The sequence below is a fragment of the Mustelus asterias genome, chromosome 1 (assembly GCF_964213995.1).
Source record: "Mustelus asterias chromosome 1, sMusAst1.hap1.1, whole genome shotgun sequence".
NCBI classification, from domain to species: Eukaryota; Metazoa; Chordata; class Chondrichthyes; order Carcharhiniformes; family Triakidae; genus Mustelus; species Mustelus asterias.
In genome coordinates, this window is record NC_135801.1 from 164,748,124 (window position 1) to 164,771,128 (window position 23,005).

The 23,005-nt window shown below is 42.7% G+C and overlaps 1 protein-coding gene across 6 annotated transcripts in view; it reads right to left on the reverse strand.

Annotated features, from left to right (window-relative positions):
- LOC144499764 (mothers against decapentaplegic homolog 4) overlaps nucleotides 1-23,005 on the reverse strand; it is a 99,727-nt gene that overhangs the window by 10,595 nt on the left and 66,127 nt on the right. For all 6 annotated transcript variants that reach the window (XR_013498893.1, XM_078222200.1, XM_078222239.1 and 3 more), the window contains 4 exons: nucleotides 19,161-19,211; nucleotides 12,395-12,578; nucleotides 9,346-9,514; nucleotides 1,350-1,488 (listed from right to left, as the gene is read on the reverse strand). Coding sequence is in view for 5 of the 6 variants with exons in the window: in XM_078222200.1 (XP_078078326.1) it covers nucleotides 1,350-1,488; nucleotides 9,346-9,514; nucleotides 12,395-12,578; nucleotides 19,161-19,211 (543 nt within the window). In the remaining variant the exon portion in view is untranslated. The remainder of the gene's footprint in view (nucleotides 1-1,349; nucleotides 1,489-9,345; nucleotides 9,515-12,394; nucleotides 12,579-19,160; nucleotides 19,212-23,005) is intronic.

A 23,005-nucleotide genomic window follows, 5' to 3' on the forward strand; every position in this document is an offset into this window, starting at 1 on the left:
CAATGAATTGAGCACACACACACCAGGTCACTTTGCTCCTGTACCCCATCTTTTAAAATGTACCCTTTATTTTATGTTGCCTCTTCTTATTCTTCCTACCAAAATGCATTATGTCACACCTCTATGCATTAAATTTCTTCTGCCATTTCTCCACCCATTCCACAAGTCCATCTCTGTCCTCTTGAGATTTATCACTATTCTCCTCATTGCTTGCAACACTTCAAAGTTTCTGTCATCCACAAATTTGGAAATTGTTGCCTTCATGCCAAAATTCTAGGTCATAAATATTGTTCAAGAGAAGATATGCTCCTAATACAAACCTCTGGAGAATTCCACTATACATCTTGCCCATTTCGAAAAACAACCGCTCACCACTAGTCTATTCCCTGTCATTCCGTCAACTTCGCATACATGTTGCAACTGTTCTTTTTTCTATGGGCCTCAACTTACTGACAAGTCTGTTACATGACATTTGTCAACTGTCTTTGCAAAGTGAATCAATTGCATTGTAGCAAGCATCTGTTAGCTCATCAAAAACTCAAGTAAGTTTGTTATACACAATTTGCCCGTAACAAAAAGATAAAAGCAAAATACTGCGGATGCTGGAACCTGAAACAAAACCAGCAAGTCTGACAGCATCTGTGGAGAGAGAATAGAGCCCAATTACAGCTCCCCCCCCACCCCCACATACAGAGCATAAATCTCATCTGATTTTCTTTGCTCTTCATCCAGATTCAAAATGTTGGCGACCCCTTATTTTTAAACAGTGACTCCTAGTTCTAGATTCTCCCACAAAAGGAAACATCCTCTTCACATCCACCCTGTTAAGACCCCTCAGAATCTTATATATTTCAATCAGTCACCTCCAGTGGCTACAAGCCTAGCCTGTCCAACTTTTCCTCATAAGACAACCCGATAATTCCAGATATTAGTCTGTAAACCTTCTCCGAACTGCTTCGAATGCATTAACATCCTTCCTTAAGTAAGGTGACCAATACTGTACAGTACTCCTCCTGCTTGCTGCTTCCCACGTCCGCTCCCTTCCTCCCAATCACTGCTTCCCTCATCGGCTCTCTCCCACTAACTGCTTCTCTTTCCCCACTCCCTCACTTTTGCCATTTCCTCTCTCCCAAACTCTCGCTGCTTCCTGCTACCGCCCCTCTCCCAAGCACTCGCTATGAGCAATGTTATAATTACATATTATATACATACTACAAGCCAGTTGAACACTGGTGGTTTGCGAAAATGCTGAATGAAGAACAAGTTAGGGCATTAATAGGCAAAGTGTCTATTTTCTCAACTTTATGTTTTGTGCAATATACTGAATGCCAATGGGCATGGTAACTTACTGATAGCTGGGGCAATGCCTCCCACTGAACCGGGTCCAGGGATGTTTCCAGCAACAGCTGCTGCTTGGGCAGCGGCGGCAGCCTGAGCAGTAGCAGCCTGTTGTTGCATCTGACGGTGACACTGACGCAAATCAAACACCTGGAACACAAACAAAATGGATTTTAAAATTGCTTCAATTGAAAATGCTGAATTATTAATTTAAAACTCCAATCTTGCTTTAGTTGGGAGCTCATCCACCCAAATGATCAGCACCAGCAGTTAAACTGCTTCCTAGCCCTGTCTCAGAATAACAAACGTTCAACTTCTCTGCCCTATGGGGAAACTCTTGGCTCACAATAGCTCAGGGATTCTTCAGAATTCACCAAACTGGGAACGAAATGAGCCAAGTCCAGAGCTCAGAGCCACGCTGTGTAACTTAAGCTTTTTATTTAAAGCATGAAGTGATCACAGCTGCTGTTTTAAATTCAATTCCAAGACTTAGGACAAACTGCTTTCAGTGTATAATAGTGGGGGTGGGTGGTTTGGAAATAAGCTATGAAGAGTCATGTTTGGATGTCAAGTGCCTGATGATATTGGCCCCAGGCGAGTGGCAAAAATCTTGCATTTTTAATAAAATATATATGGGAAATCCTTTTACCTCAGGGCAGAATAATGGAGAACATTTTCAAAGAATTTTCTATTAATCTATCACTTTGCACAACCAACAGTCTTACAAGAGAACGTTATGCACTTGTGTTAACCATGGCTAACAAAAACAATCTGGCGTCTACGATAATTTTGTGTCACTCATCAGCTCAGCAAAGCTGTACATGTTTGTGGACAATTTTGTTCTGGTGCTTAATCTGTGCTCTGGAGTTTTGCAAGCAGAACATGCAAAGCAGCACAACAATCAATGATCAACTGGTTAGTGCTGTTGCTAAGGCACTGGCACAGCCATTGACAGATGATGACATCCTGTGATTTACTGTTGATTGTCAATTGATGCAGAGTAGCAGACACTGACATTACACAGTGGAGGTGAATATTCACTGCAGGTGGATCGCAACTAAATTTTAGCAGAAAACTACAACATTGGCTGTACAAATATTTTAAAGGTGCATCTACAAACTAACTAATCCACTACAGGAGCTAAAAGTTGGAAGTGACAGATACGACAACAATACTGATTCTTTGGCTCACTTCTACAGTTAAGTTGTTACTACCACGATAGAAAATTTCTCCGACTTAGTCAAGCAGCTAAAACCATTAATGGAAAAGTACTGCTTTTGTCTCAAGACTAGCTGCATGACAAATCCCAGGCTGGCAGCTAACTAATGGGTTCCTTTCCTTTGTAACTCTTTTCTGGGACATTTATCGTTATTTGCCGTCTTTTTCTCTAGTCTCTCCTCAGACTGATTCAACACTGAAAGAGGGCATTCATATGAACATACGAACAAGGTGCATGAATAGGCCATGTGGCCCTTCTCCGCCATTCAATAAGATCATGGCTGAACTGATTGTAACCTCCCGCCTCCTGCCAACAACATTTCACCCCCTTGTTTATCAAAAATCTATCTATCTCTGCCCTAAAACCAAAGACTCTGCTTCCACTGTCTCTTGAGGAAGCAAGTTCCAACGATTCACTACCCTCAGAGAAAAAAAATTCTACTCATCTGTCTTAAATTAGCGACCCCTTATTTTTAAACAGTAACCCCAAATTCTAGATTCTTCCACAAGAGGAAACATCCTCTTCACATCCACCTTGTCAAGACCCTCAGGATCTTATACGTTTCAATCAAGTGCTTCTTGCTCTACTAATCTCCGGTGAATATAACACTAGCCTGTCAAATCTTTCCTCAGACAACCCACCCATTCCTGGCTTAGTTTGGTAAGCCTTCTCTGAACTGTTTCTAATGCATTTACATCCTTCCTTAAATGAGGAGACTAATACTATACACAGAACTCCAAATGTGGTCGTACCAGTGTCCTGTACAACTGAGGCATAACCTCCCTATTTCTGTGTTCGATTTCCCTCGATAACATTCTTTTAGCTTCCCAAATTATTTGCTGTACCTGCATAGATTCATGAACTGTGATGATAGCAGTGCATTTAATCGCCGGGGAGGCAATGGCCTAGTGGTATTATCGCTAGACTATTAATCCGGAAACTCCGCTAATGTTCTGGGGACACAGGTTCAAATCCCGCCATGGCAGATGGTGGAATTTGATTTCAATAAAAAACATCTGAAATTAAGAATCTACTGATGACCATGATGCCATTGGCGATTGTCGGAAAAACCCATCTGGTTCAGTAATGTCCTTTAGGGAAGGAAATCTGCCACTCTTACCTGGTCTGGCCTACATGTGACTCCAGAGCCACAGCAATGTGGTTGACCCTCATCTGCCCTCTGAAATGGCTGAGCAAACCATTCAGTTCAAGGACAACTAGGGATGAGCAATAAATGCTGGCCAGCCAGCGACACCAATGTTCCACAAAAGAATAAAATATAGATATACATATATTTTTAATGTTTATGGGGAATGTTTAAAAATTCAGCTTTATGCTACAGGCAGTTGGTGCGTATGGATGGAATGCAACTCAGATGCTGGGAAAGCAAGTTAATTACTCATTTTAGCAATGCAAGTGGTTATGTTAAGTGGAGTTAATGGACATTTGTTTACTTAAGTTCCCTTGGGATTTCTGATTGGAGTGATTGACAGGGTCATGTGACAATGTGGTTAATGTGCAGTCCTGGGTCTGTAGCAAAGAGAAAGGCTTTCACAGAATGCAGTTTAGTTTGCAGCTGAAGCCTGGTCAAAGTTAGAAGGATATTGCATATTTCTAAAACTCTATCTCTCCCTGAAAGCTTCAAGACTGTATACACTCATCATAGCAGGCATATTTATGGTTGCTAACTGTATTTAAAGTGGCATTTAAGTCTCTAAGAGGAATGTTGCTTATTTGGAACTGGAACAGTGATAATGAACACCAAATGGTCTACTCCTACTCTATTTTCTATGTTTTTGAATAAAGGAGTTCCACTTGCTATTTTCCAATCTAATGGCAACTTTTCCAAACCTAGAGAATTTTGGAAAATTAAAATCAAGCAAGAAAATTTAAGCAAGTGAAATTGGGGAGCGTGAAAAGGGAAGATCTGTGCTGGGATGGAAGACTGAAGACTGGATTGGTGCAGTACCAAAGAGACAAATAAAGAAACAAAAGATATGTCTAGAGGTGATGTCAATGGCAGTATAATGAAAAGCTGCCACTAAGAAATAAAAACAAAGACCTCATTGCGTCTTGGAAGTGCAGCAGAGAGGGAGAGATTCGCGAGAGGAGTGCTGCGGGTAAGCGCTGTTATTTTTAACTTACTTTTTCGCGGGTTTTTTCTTTAAAAATATCTAAACCCGGAAGTGGTCGCGCAGGGAGGTCTGGGAGAGAGAGATTTTTTTTAAAAAGTTACTCACCTCAGTGAATCGGCCTCATTGCGTCTTGGAAGTGCAGCAGAGAGGGAGAGATTCGCGAGAGGAGTGCTGCGGGTAAGCGCTGTTATTTTTAACTTACTTTTTCGCGGGTTTTTTCTTTAAAAATATCTAAACCCGGAAGTGGTCGCGCAGGGAGGTCTGGGAGAGAGAGATTTTTTTTTCCCCCAATAAATTGGAACAGAGAGGAATCCCGATACTCTACACTTGTAGAGTATCCCACCCTCCCTCCTCCTCTAACCTAAAAAAAAAGACCCAGTGAGAGCAGGGCTTTGGAGAAAACAGGAGGAGGAAAGGTAAGTTTAAAATTTTCATTCACTTTTTTTTCCCCTGTGTGTTTAAAGGGGCAATTATGAGTGTGAGGCCAGTATGTTGTTCCCAATGTAGGATGTGGGAGGTCCTGGAGGCTCCTAGCCTCCCGGACGACCATATCTGTGCTGGGTGTGTTGAGCTGCGGTTCCTAAGGGACCATGTTAGGGAACTGGAATTGCAGCTCGAGGACCTTCGCCGGGTTAGGGATAGTGAGGAGGTCATTGACAGGAGCTATCAGCAGGTGGTCACACCGGGACCACGGGAGGAGGGTAACTGGGTAACAGTGAGGAAGGAGAAAGCTCAGTTGATGGTGAGCACCCCGGTGGATGTGCCCCTTAATAATAAGTACTCCTGTCTGAGTACTACTGGGGTGGACAGCCCACCTGGGGGAAGCAGCGGTGGCAGTGTCTCTGGAGCTGAGCCTGGCCCAGTAGTGCAAAAGGGTAAGGAAAGGAGGGTAGTGCTAATTGGGGACTCTACGGTGAGGGGGTCAGATAGGCGTTTTTGCGGACACAGACGGGACTCTCGGATGGTGGTTTGTCTCCCTGGTGCAGGGGTCCGGGATGTCTCTGGTCGAGTCCCAGAAATCCTGAAGGGGGAGGGAGAGGAGCCGAAGGTCGTGATGCATATAGGTACTGCTGACATAGGTAGGAAGAGGGAAGGGGTCATGAAAAGAGAATATAGGGAGTTAGGTAGACAGCTGAGAAAGAGGAATGCAAAGGTAGTAATCTCGGGATTGCTGCCTGTGCCGCGGGAGAGTGAGAACAGGAATCGGTGGAGAATGAATGCGTGGCTGAGGGACTGGAGCAAGGGACAAGGATTTGGGTACTTGGATCATTGGAACCTCTTTAGGGGCAGGTGTGACCTGTTTAAAAAAGACAGGTGGCACTTGAATCCCAGGGGGACCAATATCCTGGCGGGAAGGTTGGCTAAGGCTACTGGAGAGACTTTAAACTAGAAAGGTTGGGGGGAGGGAATCGAAATGAGGGGACTGAGAGCGAGGAGGTTAGCTCGCAAATAGATAAGGAATGTAAACAGGGTAAGACGGAGGTTAGACGAGTGATGGAGAAGGGAAGTGCTCAGGCTGAAGGTCTGAGATGTGTCTATTTTAATGCCAGGAGTGTAGTGAATAAAGTGGATGAGCTTAGAGCGTGGATTGCTGCTTCGAATTGTGATGTGGTGGCCATTACGGAGACTTGGATGTCTCAGGGACAGGACTGGGTGCTTCAGGTGCCGGGTTTTAGATGTTTCAGGAAGGACAGGGAGGGAGGCAAGAGAGGGGGGGGAGTGGCACTGTTGATCAGGGATAGTGTCACGGCTGTAGAGAAGGTGGACGCCGTGGAGGGATTGACTACAGAGTCTCTGTGGGTGGAGGTTAGGAACAGGAAGGGGTCGGTAACGTTGCTGGGTGTTTTCTATAGGCCGCCCAATAGTAACAGAGATGTTGAGGAGCAGATGGGGAAACAGATCCTGGAGAGATGTAGGAATAACAGAGTTGTCATGATGGGAGATTTTAATTTCCCAAACATAGATTGGAATATCCCTAGGGCTAGGGGTTTGGATGGAGAGGAGTTTGTTAGGTGTGTCCAGGAGAGTTTCCTGACACAGTATGTGGATAAGCCGACGAGAGGAGAGGCTGTACTTGATCTGGTGCTGGCTAATGAACCTGGACAGGTGGAGGATCTCTCGGTGGGTGAGCATCTTGGGGATAGCGATCATAATTCTATCTCCTTCACGATAGCATTGGAAAGAGATAGGATCAGGCAGGCTAGGAAAGTGTTTCTCTGGAGTAAAGGGAAATACAGTGTCATCAGGGAGGAAATTAGACGGGTAAATTGGAAGGAGGCATTCTTGGGGAAAAGTACCGAAGGAAAGTGGAGGATTTTCAAGGAATGTTTGTCTGGAGCTCTGCATGACAACGTTCCAATGAGACAGGGGGGTGTTGGTAGGGTACGGGAACCGTGGTGCACGAAGGTTGTGATGAACCTGGTGAATAAGAAAAGAGAGGCGTACAGAAGGTTCAGAGAGCTAGGAGGTGTTAAGGATTTAGAGGAGTATACGGGATGTAGGAAGGAGCTTAAGAAGGAAATTAGGAGAGCGAGAAGGGGTCATGAGAAGGCCTTGGCGGGTAAGATTAAGGAGAATCCCAAGGCTTTCTACAAATATGTCAAGAGTAAAAGGATGAGATGTGAAGGCATAGGACCCTTAAAAGGTGAAGGGAGAAAAGTTTGTGCGGAACCGTTAGAAATGGCGGAGCTGCTTAATGAATACTTTACCTCGGTATTCACGGTGGAAAGGGATCTGGGTGGTTGTACTGCTGGTTTGCGGTGGACAGAAAGGATCGAGCATGTGGACATAAAGAAAGAGGATGTGTTGGAACTATTGAATGGCATCAAGGTTGGTAAGTCGCCGGGACCGGATGGGATGTACCCCAGGTTACTGTGGGAGGCGAGGGAGGAGATTGCGGAGCCTTTGGCGATGATCTTTGCATCGTCGATGGAGACGGGAGAGGTTCCGGAGGATTGGAGGATTGCAGATGTGGTCCCTATATTCAAGAAAGGGAACAGGGACAGCCCGGGAAATTACCGACCGGTGAGTCTAACCTCAGTGGTTGGTAAGTTGATGGAGAGGATCCTGAGAGACAGGATTTATGATCATCTAGAGAAGTTTAGTATGATCAAAAGTAGTCAGCACGGCTTTGTCAAGGGCAGGTCGTGCCTTACGAGCCTGGTTGAGTTCTTTGAAAATGTGACCAAACACATTGACGAAGGAAGAGCGGTGGATGTGGTCTATATGGACTTCAGCAAGGCGTTCGATAAGGTCCCCCATGCAAGACTTCTTGAGAAAGTGAGAGGGCATGGGATCCAAGGGGCTGTTGCCTTGTGGATCCAGAACTGGCTTGCCTGCAGAAGGCAGAGAGTGGCTGTGGAGGGGTCTTTCTCTGCATGGAGGTCAGTGACCAGTGGAGTGCCCCAGGGATCTGTTCTGGGACCCTTGCTGTTTGTCATTTTCATAAATGACCTGGATGAGGAAGTGGAGGGATGGGTTGGTAAGTTTGCTGACGACACCAAGGTAGGTGGTGTTGTGGATAGTTTGGAGGGATGTCAGAAGTTGCAGCGAGACATAGATAGAATGCAAGACTGGGCGGAGAAGTGGCAGATGGACTTCAACCCGGATAAGTGTGTGGTGATCCATTTTGGCAGATCCAATGGGATGAAGCAGCAGTATAATATGAAGGGTACCATTCTTAGCAGTGTAGAGGATCAGAAGGACCTTGGGGTCCGGGTCCATAGGACTCTTAAATCGGCCTCGCAGGTGGAGGATGCGGTCAAGAAGGCGTACGGCGTACTGGCCTTCATTAATCGAGGGATTGAGTTTAGGAGTCGGGAGATAATGCTGCAGCTTTATAGGACCCTGGTGAGACCCCACTTGGAGTACTGCGCGCAGTTCTGGTCACCTCATTACAGGAAAGATGTTGAAGCCATTGAAAGGGTGCAGAGGAGATTTACAAGGATGTTGCCTGGATTGGGGGGCATGCCTTATGAGGATAGGTTGAGGGAGCTTGGTCTCTTCTCCCTGGAGAGACGAAGGATGAGAGGTGACCTGATAGAGGTTTACAAGATGTTGAGAGGTCTGGATAGGGTAGACTCTCAGAGGCTATTTCCAAGGGCTGAAATGGTTGCTACGAGAGGACACAGGTTTAAGGTGCTGGGGGGTAGGTACAGAGGAGATGTCAGGGGTAAGTTTTTCACTCAGAGGGTGGTGGGTGAGTGGAATCGGCTGACGTCGGTGGTGGTGGAGGCAAACTCGTTGGGGTCTTTTAAGAGACTTCTGGATGAGTACATGGGATTTAATGGGATTGAGGGCTATAGATAGGCCTAGAGGTGGGGATGTGATCGGCGCAACTTGTGGGCCGAAGGGCCTGTTTGTGCTGTGGCTTTCTATGTTTTATGTTCTAAAGGAAAAATGTGACTAAAACCAAAACAAGAGCAGAAATTATGGTCTGAAATTGCTGAACTCAATGCAAGGTCCCAAAAGCTGTAAAGTTCCTAATCAAAAGATGAGGTACTGTTCCTTCAGCTTGAGTTGAGTTTCAGTGGAACACTGCGGCCAGGATGATAGAAATGATTTATTCAAGAACAGCGGCTGGGAAGAGGGAAAATGGAGACAAAGTTAAAAAGCAGACAAGAGCAAGAGAACATTTAATCCAATTTAGCCAACCTTAATATATGCACTTGGATAAATCTTGTGAACTGCATCACCAGGAGCACGCCCAGCTTCTCGATCCAAGTAGTAGCTCTGCACAAAGACTGCATGATCACTCAAACATCGCACCCAGACATCTCCTTCCCCTTTGCATTCCAGCTGCACGCCTTTTCCAATATGCAACCTGACAACAAAAGCAATCAAGCAATAAAGAGGCATTAATACAAGCTCAAGTCAGAAGAAATATAACCAGTATTAAAAACTCAATGCTGGTGCCCACAGACCTAAGAGTCAGATATATTATGCAACTACTTGTGCCAATAATCTAAATCCGAGAGATTTTAGACATTGTTTGAAAAAAAGGACAGGCAACTATACAACCTTCGGCTCATTATAAATTGTTCCAATTTAGCCAAGCAAGCCTAAAATAAACAGGTCACAGGGACACTGGTGAGCTCCAAGAGCAGCTTTTCAATACTAAATAGTTGTCTTAATAAACACATTCTGCTACATGTCATTCTGCCATATGTTTCAGTTGTAAATTTAATCAAAATTTTCCTCTTCAGATTTTCTATACTCGTGAATTAAAATGGTAGCACACACTTTCAGCAAAGTCAAACAGCGAGGAACCTGAAATCAAGACTAGTTATGATTTGAAGAAACTCAGTTTAAAGTTTATCTATTAGTGTCACAAGTAAGCTTACATTAACACTGCAATGAAGTTACTGTGAAAATCCCCTAGTGGCCACACTTCAGCACCTGTCAGGTACACTGAGAGAGAATTTAGCATGGCCAAAACACCTAACCAGCATGTCTTTTGGACAGTGGGAAGAAACCAGAGCACCCGGAAAAAACACACACAGACACAGGGAGAAGGTGCAGACTCCGCACAGACAGTGACACAGCCGAGAATCGAATCCGGGTCCCTGGCGCTGTGAGGCAGCGGTGCTAACCACTGTGCCACCCTTACTCCACAACCTCCTTATGTTTAATCTACAATTGTCCCTCCCAAACACAGTCATATTGGATTTGAAACGTTAACTCTGTTTCGATCTTCATAGATGCTGTCAGACATGCTGAGATTTTCCAGGACTTCAGCATCTGCGGTATTTTGCTTTTATATTACAAAATCAATCATTTGCATTGTTCTAATTAACTAAAAGATGGAATGCATAAATGTAAATAATAATGGGAATCCAAGATTCTCAGTTCCTCATTGATCTTACAGCATTTTCTTCTGTGCTACTGTGTGGCTTTAAACATCTTCCCATTTATTAAAACTTAATGCAGTCAAAAATGGAAATGTTACAACTGTAGTGTAATTTTCCTAAATGACTTACAAATGAGTTGCTTTCCCATGACATTACAAATGTGCTGGTTGTGAACCAACCATTAACGGAAAATCTCATTTAAGGGAAACAAGTAAAACAATGCTGAGTGGAAGTGAAGAAACCTAGTGTACTGCCAAAACTTTCAGAGGATGCATATCCTACTTTCAACAGGTTTGTTTTGTGCATCCCATTGGGACATGCAATCTGGCTAAAGCACATTTGTTTCAAATGGTGTCAGAATCATTAAACGCAAGGACACTTTTCTGTTTTCGCTTTTGTAATCTGATTGGGCACTAACCACAAAACTAATATCCCAATTTGCATCAAACAAATGCCACTTATTGAATCTAGGCTGAAAACAGTAAGTAGCCAGACACACATCCACTTGTACACAGATACATTTCATAGCTAGATATTCATACTGCACCAATAATACAAACAATTGTCATGTGCTTCATAAATGCTACATATTAGCAGGTGTGAGCACACACTTAGTCAAACATATAGATTTTAAGGGCAGTCTTGAGAGTGAAGTGGAAGGGTTTAGAGAGGGAATTCCAGAATGGTGCTCCTCTGAGGTTGAAAGTTGCTATTGGTGAGTGAATGAAAGGGGAAAATGTAAAATAAGCTGGAGTAAGAAAATTGGAGGGTTCGGGGTACATGACATTGTAGAACTAAAGGTGACAGGAAAAAAGGAAGGCCTAGGCCATGAAAGCATTTAAATAAGTAATGTTTGTGCTGAAACAAAAACTTGTCAAAAATACATGCATTCCATTGTACTGGATTTGGAGTGATTATATCTTTAGAGACTGCATTAATGTAGTCTAGCTATGATGGGTGGCTATACAAGAACCATTTTCAAGGAATTCCTCTCATGAGGCCGAATTTGGAGTATTGTGTACAGTTTTGGTCACCTAGTTACAGAAAGGATGTAAATAAGATTGAAAGAGTGCAGAGAAGGTTCACAAGGATGTTGCCGGGACTTGAGAAGCTGAGTTACAGAGAGAGATTGAATAGGTTGGGACTTTATTCCATGGAGCGTAGAAGATTGAGGGGAGATTTGATAGAGGTGTATAAGATTTTGATGGGTATAGATAGAGTGAATGCAAGCAGGCTTTTTCCGCTGAGGCTAGGGGAGAAAAAAACCAGAGGGCATGGGTTAAGGGTGAAAGGAGAAAAGATTAAAGGGAATATTAGGGGGGTCTTCACGCAGAGAGTGGTGGGAGTGTGGAATAAGCTGCCGGATAAAGTGGTAAATGCAGGGTCACTTTTAACATTTAAGAAAAACTTGAACGGGTTCATGGATGAGAGGGGTGTGGAGGGATATGGTCCAAGTGCAGGTCAGTGGGACTAGGCATAAAATGGTTCGGCACAGACAAGAAGGGCCAAAAGGCCTGTTTCTGAGCTGTAATTTTCTATGGTTCTATGGTTCTATGAGCCTTGGACTAACCTGACCCTGCAAATGCATGCTGTGTTCACAGAGATATATCAATACTGCTAGCTTCACACTTCTCTCCCACAGAAAGTAACAGGAACTATGCTACACAGTTTTGAACAGGTGTAGAGATTTCTTTTGCTGCAGTTGACATTTTCCTGAATTCAAAGACATTAGAAATCTACATTTAAACAGTATTTTACTGCAATGTTTTATTTTGAAATACAACATATAATTCAAATAAATTGCATCCAAGACACACTTCCACTTCTTCCCCAACACATTTTTTTTTACTTACCTGGCTCTCTCAATGGCTTCTGTTCTATGAACATTGGAGAGTTGGCCCAGGCAGAAGCGGTCACCTCCAGAGGGATCCACATATCCATCAACAGTAACCACAGGACAGCTAGATGGCACTTTGAAGGTTTCACCGACCTGCACATCCATCTCGAAGTAAGCAATTGAACACCAGTATTCAGGAACTAGAAATTGGATTACACATATACATCAAACCTTAACAAAATTTGTCTGTTACATACTTGGAAACTTGTGTTTAATATTGCTGGATACACTAAGCGTCGGCAAGAAACAAACTTATTTATTTTGTACCACAACTGACAAACGGAGAGCCTGCTGTTCAACATGTTTAGAATTTTCACATTACTGAAACTGAAAAAAAATTACAGATCTCAAAATAATTGGAATCCAAGGTCGCTTGGCTGGGTAGCACTGACGAGCACGTATCTATTTTGAACATGATAACTTCACATTCCTCTCTTAAGTGTGTAATTATTTGCACTCAGGTTAATGTAAAAAAAAACTAATTCCCTTTCACCTCCTGGGCCTGAATTCAAACAGAGTGCATGCACTCTACAGCATGCATGCCGTTCACATTGTTCATGATCCTAAAGTGGCCATACCTATTTATATTAAGTTTATTTAACTTGGGCTTACAATCTAAAACTTCTAAGGGTAAACACATATTTAGATTTTTCTTCTGTAAAGCTCAATGGAATAGAGGAACAGCAACTCATTGATCAGGCATTTTGTAACCTTCTACCATCAACACTTGACTTCAACAACTTCAAACATAACTGCTTTCTTATTTTTTAGGATCGCAGGTATTGATAACGGTTCTGTTGTTGCCAGTTACAGGTCCTCTGGAGTCATCTTTTTCACGACCTTAAAGTGCAGTGAGTGGATGGTGGGACATTGAGTAAATTTGAGGAGAAAGACAGATTTTTAATTAGCAATTCCACAGATTCACACCCTTTGAGGGAAGTAGCTTCACCTCATCTCTGTTTTAAATCTGCTATCCCTTATCCTAAAACTAAGACCTCTTCTTCTAGATTACCCCACAAGAGGCAACAACCTCCCTACATCTCACTTTGTCAATCCCCTTTATTATCTGGTATATCTCAACTAGATCTCTTCTCATCTGAACTCTGGAGAGTATCGGCTTAAACTGCTCAATCGCTCTTCATAAGACAAACCCTTAATCTCTTGAATCAATCTAGTGTGCCTCCTCTGAACTGCCTCCAATGCAACCACATCCCTTCTCAAGGGGACCAAACAGTGCCCACTACTCCAGATGCAGTCTCACTAATGCCTTAAACAGTTGCAGCAACACTTCCCTACTTTTATACTCTATTCCTTTTGCAATAAATGTCAAAATTCCATTTGCCTTCTTTATTTCCTGCTGCATCTGCATACTAAGTTTTCTGCGATTCATGTACGAGGACATCCAGTTGCCTCTCAGTGAAGCATTACGAAACTTCTCTTGATTTAGATAATAAGTTGCCTTTCTATTTTTCTGACCCAAAATGGATAATCTCACACTTATCCACATTAAACTACATCTATGAAATTTTGGCCCACTCACCTAATCTATCCACATCCATCTGTAAATTTCTTATTTCTTCATCGCAACTTACTGTCCACCTATTTTACTGTCATCTGCAAATTTGACAATGATACCTACTATCCCTGCATCCAAATCATTAATATAGATTGTTGATTTCATTTATTATTGTCACATGTATTGGAATACAGTGAAAAGTATTGTTTCTTGTGCACTATACGGTCAAAACATACCATTCATAGAGTACATATAGAAGGAAAGGATAGGGTGCAGGATATAGTGTTGCAGTTACAGGTAGGATGAAGAAAAAGATGAGCTTAATATACGAGAGGACCATTCAAAATGTGATGACAACAGGGAAGAAGCTGTTCTTGAGTCTGTTGGTACATGTTTCCAGACTCTTCTATCTTTTTCCCAACAAAAGAAGGTGGAAGAGAGTATTGTCCAGGGTGCATGGGGCCCTTGATTATGCTGGCTGCTTTCCCAAGGCACGGGAAGTGTAGACGGAGTCAATGGATGGGAGGATGGTTTGCGTGAGAGACTGGGCTACTTTCAGAACCCTTTGTAGTTTCTTGAGGTCTTGGTCAAAGCAGGAGCCATACCAAGTTGTGATACATACAGATAGGATGCTTTCTATGGTGCATTTCTAAAAATTGGTGAGAGTCATAGTGGACATGCCAAATTTCCTGAGCCACCTAAGAAAGTAGAGGCGTTGGTGGGCTTTCTCAACTATAGCATCGGTGTGGAGGGACCAGGACAGATTGTTAGTGATCTGAACACCTAGAAATTTGAAGCTCTCAACCATCTCCACTTCATCACCGTTGATGTAGACAGGGGCATGTCCTACCTCTACGTTTCCTGAAGTTGATGACTAGCTCCTTCATTTTACTGACATTGAGGGAGAGATTATTGTCATTGCACCATTTCACTAGGTTCTCTATTTCTTTCCTATATTTTGTTTTGTTGTTGGTTGAGATCCGACCCACTGCAGTGGTGTCACCAGCAAACTTGAAAATGGAGTTGGAGGGGAATTTGGCCACACAGTCATAGGTGTATAAGTATTGTAAGGGGTTGAGGACACAGACTTGTGGGGCACCAGCGTTGAGGATAATCATGGAGGTGATGTTGTTAACCTATCTTTACTGATTGCAGTCTATGGGTTAGGAAGTCGAGTATCCAGTCGCAGAGAGAGAAACAGAGTCCTAGGCCACAAGTTTGGAGATAGGTTTTGTTGGAATAATGATATTGAAGGCTCAACTGTAGTCAATAAATAAGAGCCTAACATGTGTCCTTGTTATCCAGTTGTTGAGTATAGGGCTAGGGAGATGGCGTCTGCTGTGGACTTATTGTGACAATAGGCGAACTGTAGTGGATCCAGGCAATCTGAGAGACCGGAGTTGATGTGCACCATGAATCACCTTTCAAAGCACTACATAATGATGGATGTCAGAGCCACCGGGCAGTAGTCATTAAGACTCGCTGCCTTGCTTTTTTTGGTACAAGAATGATGGTCACCTTCTTGAAGCAGATAGGGACCTCAGATCGGAGTACGGAGAGGTTAAAAATGACTGTGAATATTCCCGCCAGCTGGTCCACACATGATCTAAGTGCTCATCTGGGGACCCTATCCAGGCCAGTCGCTTTCCTTGGGTTGACTTTCAAGAAGGCTAATCTGACGTCTGAGATGGTAACCTCGGACAGCGGTTTGACGGAGGCTGTCGGGGCAGGTGGCGTCTTCTCGCTGACCTCCTACTCAAACAGGGACATCCAACTTGAATGCTTCAGATATGGACTTCAGTAGGCAGTGCATGTCCCTGTTCATCCATGGTTTCTGGTTGGAAACATTTAGATTAGCTTCTTTGGCACACAGTTTTCTACACACTTACTAATGAAGTCTGGTACTGTAGTGGCGTACTCATTTGGGTTGATCACTGAATTCTTGAATATTGACCAGTCCACCGACTTGAAGCAGTCCCATATGAGATCATCCATTGCCTCAGACTGACGTTGCATGACTTTCTTTATCGGATTCTCCTGCTTCAGTTTTTGCTTGCAAGCCGGGAGCAAGTGCACAGCCTCGTGGTCTGATTTGCCAAAGCATGGACGGAAGATAGAACGATTGGCATGTTTGATGTTTGTGTAGCAGGGGTTGAGTATGTTGGGCCTCTGGTGGGACAGCAGACTTGCTGATGGTATCTTGTAGGACACTCGAGATTGGCCTAGTTGAAGTCACTGGCGACAATGAACAAGGCCTTGGGATGTTTCATCTCAAAGCTATTTGTAGTGGTATAAGATTGTAAGTAGTTGGGGCTGAGGACGGAACCCTGTGGCACCCTACTAGTTACATCTTGCCAACTAGAAACTGACCCATTTATCCCAACTCTGCTTTCTGCTGATTAGCCTGTCCTCTATCCAAACTAATAAACTACCCCTAACCCCATATGATCTTACCTTGTGTATTGATTTTGTGCAGCACCTTACCAAATGCCTTCTGGAAGTTGAGATATTCTGCATCTACAGGATCCCCATTTTCTACTTTGCTTGCATCTTCAAAGAACTCTAACAAATTAGTCAAACACTATTTACCCATTACGAAACAATGCTGACTCTGAAACATTATGTTTAGACTTTCCAAATGTCATTATTACTTCCTTAATAATGGATTCTAACAACTTCCCATCAACAGATGTTAAACTAACTGATCTATAGTTTCCTACTTTCTGCCTCCCACTTTTTTTGAATAGAGGTGTTATATTAGCATTTTTCCAATCCACTGGAACCTTTCCAACAGTCAGGGAATTTTGGAATAGTATAACCAATGGATCCACTATCTTTGCTGCTACTTCCTTTAATACCCTAGGATGTAGGGACTTGTTTGTCTTCAATCCCAATTGTTTGCTCAACACTCCACCCCCCCCCCCTCCCCCCACCCCCCGCCCACCTCTAATGATGGTTGCTCTAAGTTCCTTCCTTTCTATTACCTCTGCATTACCTGTTACTATTGGGATGGTACTCGTGTCCTCCCCATAAAACCACAGACAAAAGACTGATTTAATGTCTCCTCCATTTCCGTGCTCCCCACTATTAACTCTCCAGTCTCCAAGGGACCACCATTCACTTCAGCTAACTTCTTCCCTTGTATATACTTACAGAAGCTTTTGCTATCCTTTTTTAAATATTGCGCTAGTTTTCTTTCGTAATATACAGCCTTAGTTATGCGATTCGCCAGGATTCTGGTCCCAGCATGACTCAGGCGGAGTCTGTCTCATCGGAATAGCTCCCACCTTCCCCAGTACTGGTGCCAATGTGCCATGAATTTGAATCCATTTCTCCCACACCAACCTTTGAGTCACACATTTACCTATTTTGTTAGCTTGTGGCTCAGGTAGTAATCCAGAGACAACCAACTTTTTGGTTCTGCTTTTTAATTTACACCCTAGCTGCTCATATTCCCTCAGCAGAACCTCTATTCTTACCACAGAATCCCTACAGTGTTGAAAGAGGCCAGTGGGCCTATCGAATCTGCACCAAGTGTCTGAAACAGCATCCCATCCAGACCCTCCCCTCAACCCTATGCCCACTAATCCACCTTACCTACACATCTTTGTGACTGTGGGATGAAACTGGGGCACCCGGAGAAAACCCACGCAGACACAGGGAGAACATGCAAACACCACAGTCACCCAAGGCCGGAATTGAACCTGGATCCCTGGTGCTGTAAGATAGCAGTGCTAACCACTGTGCTCAGTCCTTGTTCTACCTATATTATTGGTACCTACATGGACCACGACAATGGGATCTTTCCCCACCACAGCAGATGGTGAAATATGAATTTAATAAAAAATACCTGGAATTAAGAATCTAAAGACGATCATGAAACCATTGTTGATTGTTGGAAAAACCCATCTGGTTCACTAAAGTCCTTCAGGGAAGGAAATCTGCCGTCCTTACCTGGTCTGGCCTACATGTCACTCCAGAGCCACAGCAATATGGCTGACTCTCAACTGCCCTCGAAGCAACTAGGAATGGGCAATAAATGCTGGCAAGCCAGCAACGCCCATGTCTCAGAAATGAATAAAACTCGACCCCAAGATGAACTTCAGCCTGCATATGCATGCCAGACCAGCTGCTTCTGCCTCCGAAACATCAACTGACTCTGCTCTACCTCAGCTTATATATGTTGATTAAACCATCATCCATGTCTTTGTTATCTCCACACTTGACTATTTGATGTAGCCTTCTAAAGCCTCCATACACTTGAGGTAATCCAAAACTCTGCTGCTGGCAGCCTAACGTACACCAAGTCTCATTCACCCATCACTGTCTTACTGCTGACTTACACTGGCTCCTGGTTAAACAGTGCCTCAAATTTTAAAATTATCATCCTTGTTTTCAAATCATTCCATAGCCTTGCCCCCTCCTCACTTCTGTAATCTCCACCGACCGCTTCAAGATATCTGCACTCATCTAATTCCGGCCTCTTCAGATTTTAATTGCTCTATCATTGATGGTCGTGCCTTTAGTTACCTCGGTCTTATGCTCTGCAAATCCCTCCTTAAAACTTTCTGCTTCTCTAGCATTCTTTTCTTCTTAAAAACCATCTTTTTGAACAAGCTTCTGGTCACTTTTCCTAATGTTTTTATATGTGGCTTGAGATCATATTTTGTTTTTGGGATACTAAGAAAATTAAGGGATGTAGGGATAGTGCAGTAAGATGTTGCTGAGAAAGATGATCAGCCATGACTTACTAAGGACAGAGCAGTCAAATAGCTTACTCCTGCTCTTATTTCTTGTGTTTTCATGTTCTTACATCTAGTAAGCTAAATACAAGTGCAAGGGTTTCTGCACCAAAAGAGAAAATTCCTGTGTCATATATGGTTTTTAAGAAAGGTACAGCTGAATTCAGAGAGGATAAGCTAATGTAACTCAAGCATTTCAATGCACTAATTCAATTTGACGTGTAATTATTGAACTCTCATCCCTACTGTTCCTATCATAAGCAAAAGTGAAATTTTATTGCTGAATGTGTTTTGGTTCCCAGACATACATCTGAAAACTGATAAATATCTAATTTTAGGATTTAACGCAAGATGCTATCCTAACTTAGGATCAATTCTGACTCATAGGGTGGGATCCGTATTATAAGGTCCCCAAGAGTAAGATAAGTCATGCAATTATCAGATTTCATTTTTATTTTACTAACCTGGATGATTGGATATGGGAGGCTGGTAGGCAAGTTCATTATGCACTGCCCCTAAGGAAAAAAGTCGGTACATAATTACATACTTTAAACATACATTAATTATTAAATGAATAAAAGAGGTTTCTAATAAACTAAGTAGTAAGTTGGTAATTTTGTTTAATTTGATATTACCATGAAAACCATTCTGAGCTGATTGGCTAAACATTGTCAAACACAAATCTGACTGGATTAATAAGATCCACATGTTAATAAATAACACGAGGCAACAAGGGGGAATGGCCAGACAGATATGGAAAGTAATTCCATCCCTTCAACACTCAGTTCATAGAAACCCTACAGCGCAGAAGGAGGCCATTCGGCCCATCGAGTCTGCACCGACCACAATCCCACCCAGGCCCTACCCCCCACATATTTACCCGCTAATACCTCTAACCTACGCATCTCAGGGGCAATTTTAACCTGGCTAATCAACCTAACCTGCACATCTTTGGACTGTGGGAGGAAACCGGAGCACCCGGAGGAAACCCACGCAAACACGAGGAGAATGTGCAAACTCCACACAGACAGTGACCCGAGCCGGGAATCGAACCCGGGACCCTGGAGCTGTGAAGCAGCAGTGCTAACCACTGTGCTACCGTGCCGCCCAGTTGATGCTGAGGAACTCTTCTTTCTAGGTTCTTCTTCAGGCACGGTGTTGCAATTTCTCTTGTGCTTTGTTTCTTGTACCATATAAAGATACTACTCTCCTCCTTCCCAATACAATGTCTTCCTAACAATTTATTTATACAGTGAACTTTTAGGTTATGCCATAAGACTAACAACATGTAACCATTTTCTATTTTAGCTGCTGTGCACCATCTGTGCTAAACATCCAAAAAGGTAGCGGAGGTGAACAAAATTTACACACTGAGGCTGGGGGCATGGCTGAGGTGAATACTTTGCATTTGTCTTTATTAAGGAAGCAGATGCTACCCAGGCCATGGAGACGGATATTAAAATTCTGTCCCATGGGGATTTCATAAGGAGAATGTGTTAAATAGACTGTTGGCACTTAAAGTTGACAAGACACCAGGACCGAATGAGGTGCATCCAAGGATATTGAAGGAAGTGACAATGGAAATTGTAGGGCACCGGCCATAATCTTCCAATCTTCTCTAGACTCAGAGGAGATGCCAGAGGACTGGAGAATTGCAAATGTTACACCCTGTTCAAAAAAGGTTGTAAGGAAAGTCCCAGCAATTACAGAGCAGTCAGTGGTGAGCAAGTTTCTAGAAACAATTATTCGAGTAGCAGTAGTCACATGGAAAAACGTGGGTTGATTAGTAAGAGCCAGCATTGGTTTCTTAAGGGGAAATCATGTTCAAAAAACTAGCTGGAGATTTTTGAAGAGGTAACAGAAAGGATAGATGAGGGTAATGCTATTGGTGTGGTGTACATGGACTTTCAAAAGGCTTTCGTACAGTGTCACACAACAGATTTCTGAGAAAGGTTATAGCTCATGGAATAAAAGGGGCAGTAGCAATATGGGTACAAAATTGGCTGAGTAATAGAAAACAGAAAGTAATTGTTAATGGCTATTTTTTGGGCTGGAGATAGTTTTGCAGTGCAGTTCCCAGGGTCAGTATTGGGACTCTTGCTTTTCCTGCTATATATTGATGATCTAGACCTTGGAGTGCCGGGGAGAATTTCAAAATTTGCACAAGTATTGTAAACTGTGAAGCTAATATAGAACATCAAAAAGGATATAGTGGAGCAGGCAGATAGATGGCAGATGAAGCTCAAGGTGGAGAAGTGTGAAGTGATGCATTTTGGTGGGAAGGACATGGAGAGACAATAATAAGGGCTAAGTTTTTTTAAGGGAGTGCAGGAGCAGAGGGTCCGGGGTGTATGTGAGCATAGAACACTGAAGGTGGCAGGACAAATGGAGAGAACAGTTAATAAAGCATATAGTATTCTGGGCTTTATTAATAGGGGCATAAAGTGCAAGAAAAAGGAGATTTTGCTAAACCTATATAAGAAACTAGTCAGACCTCAGTTTGTACAGTCCTGGGTGCCACGCTACAGGAAGGATGTAAACACATTGGAGAGTGTGCAGAAGAATGGTCCCAGGGATATTAAACTTTAGTTGTGAGGATAGATTGGAGAGGTTGGCACTGTTCTTCTTGGAGAGAAGGGGGCTAAGAGGAGATTTGATAGAGATGTTCAAGATCATAACTGGGTTGGACAGAGTAGATAGGGAGAAACTGTTCCCATGCATAAAAGGATCAAGAATGAGAGGACATAGATATAAAGTGATTTTGATGTGAGAAAAAAAACTTTTCACACAGCGAGTCGTTCAGATATGGAATGTTCTGCCTGGCAGCGTGATGGGGGCAGGTTCAATGGAGACATTCAAGAGGGCATTAACTGATTATTTGATTAGAAACAATGTGGAGGGGTAAGAGGAAAAGGCAGGGAAACGGCACTAAGTCATGACACTCATTTGGAGAGCTGTTGCAGACACAATAGGTCAAATAGTCTCCTGCTGCACCGTAACAATTCTATTATTCTGTAATTCATACATGCTATAATGTATTTACTGTTTATTCCTGCACATTCTCAAATTGTAGACCAACAATATAATTTCTTCTTTATATACCTTGTACAGTTATGATTGGTTGATCATGAGCAGGATTTCATAATTACACTACAAGGGACAGTATTGGCATTTAAAGGGTACACTTACATATATATGCCAAGAGGCAGTGACCACCAGCAGATTATTCAATTATGGAGGAAATCAGAAGCAATCCACTTTTGAGCCTTCATGCTAGTTTCCAGCAGGAATCTCAGCTGGGGTCAGCAGTTGTACCTGTTCTCCCTTCCCCACTGAAATCAATTGTAATGTGCCTTTCCACTGCCATGTTTGAGACCTTCTTAGCTTGCACAGAACAGACTGAGCCTCGTTTATATGTCTCAATATCACACCACATGGTGCATTTAATCCAAGCCACTAAACAGAATTGTGGTGCTTAGTAAAAGAGAATCAGCAGCCATCTAAACTGCCACTTCATTTTAAATATTACAAGGGAGCTGTTTTCTCTTTGATTTTGCCTCAGACATGAGCGTTAATACCCATATCCTTTGTCTAAACTTAGAGATATCTAACTTCAAATCATTGCTGTAAAAGTTTAATCAGCATATATATTCCTAGGGCCTGAAGTAAGTTTTCATACTTGAGTATGTTTGCATTTAGCCTGATCCAATGAAAATCAGATGTACTGTGGTTCTGAGTGGAATGGGTTTGGGCAGTTTCCCATCAGGTTCCTGCAATGTAAAACTCCGAAATATTTCTCAAAAAAGCAACAACTGTTTTCATACAAGATACTGATTGTTCATATTGTGGCTACGGGAAACTTTGCTATTGTACAGCATGAACTTTCAACTTGCATCTAACCATACTATGATTAGCCATGGTCTCACTTAAAGGCAGAACAGGCTTGAGGGGTGTATGGCCTATCCCTGCTCTTTATGTAGTGCAGATCACTACAGTCAACTTTAAGGATTCAAAATGAATATTTTGTCCACCATAGAGAAGCACATTTTGTTGGTTTTTAATGTAAAGGAAATGATCCACTATGCGGAGTCCAATTTCTTTAGATTCTTATCTGAAAGTAATCATTTTTTCTGTGAAGATTAGGCATTTCAATTGCCCATTGATTGCCTTTCTGAAGTTAAGATTATTTTGTGCAAGCATTTTTTATTTTTGCTGCAATGCAAATGTCAGGGCAAAAATAAAAACCCGAAAAATGAAATAAAATTTCTAAATGTCAAAGGCTTTGTCAATAATAGAAATATTACAAGTA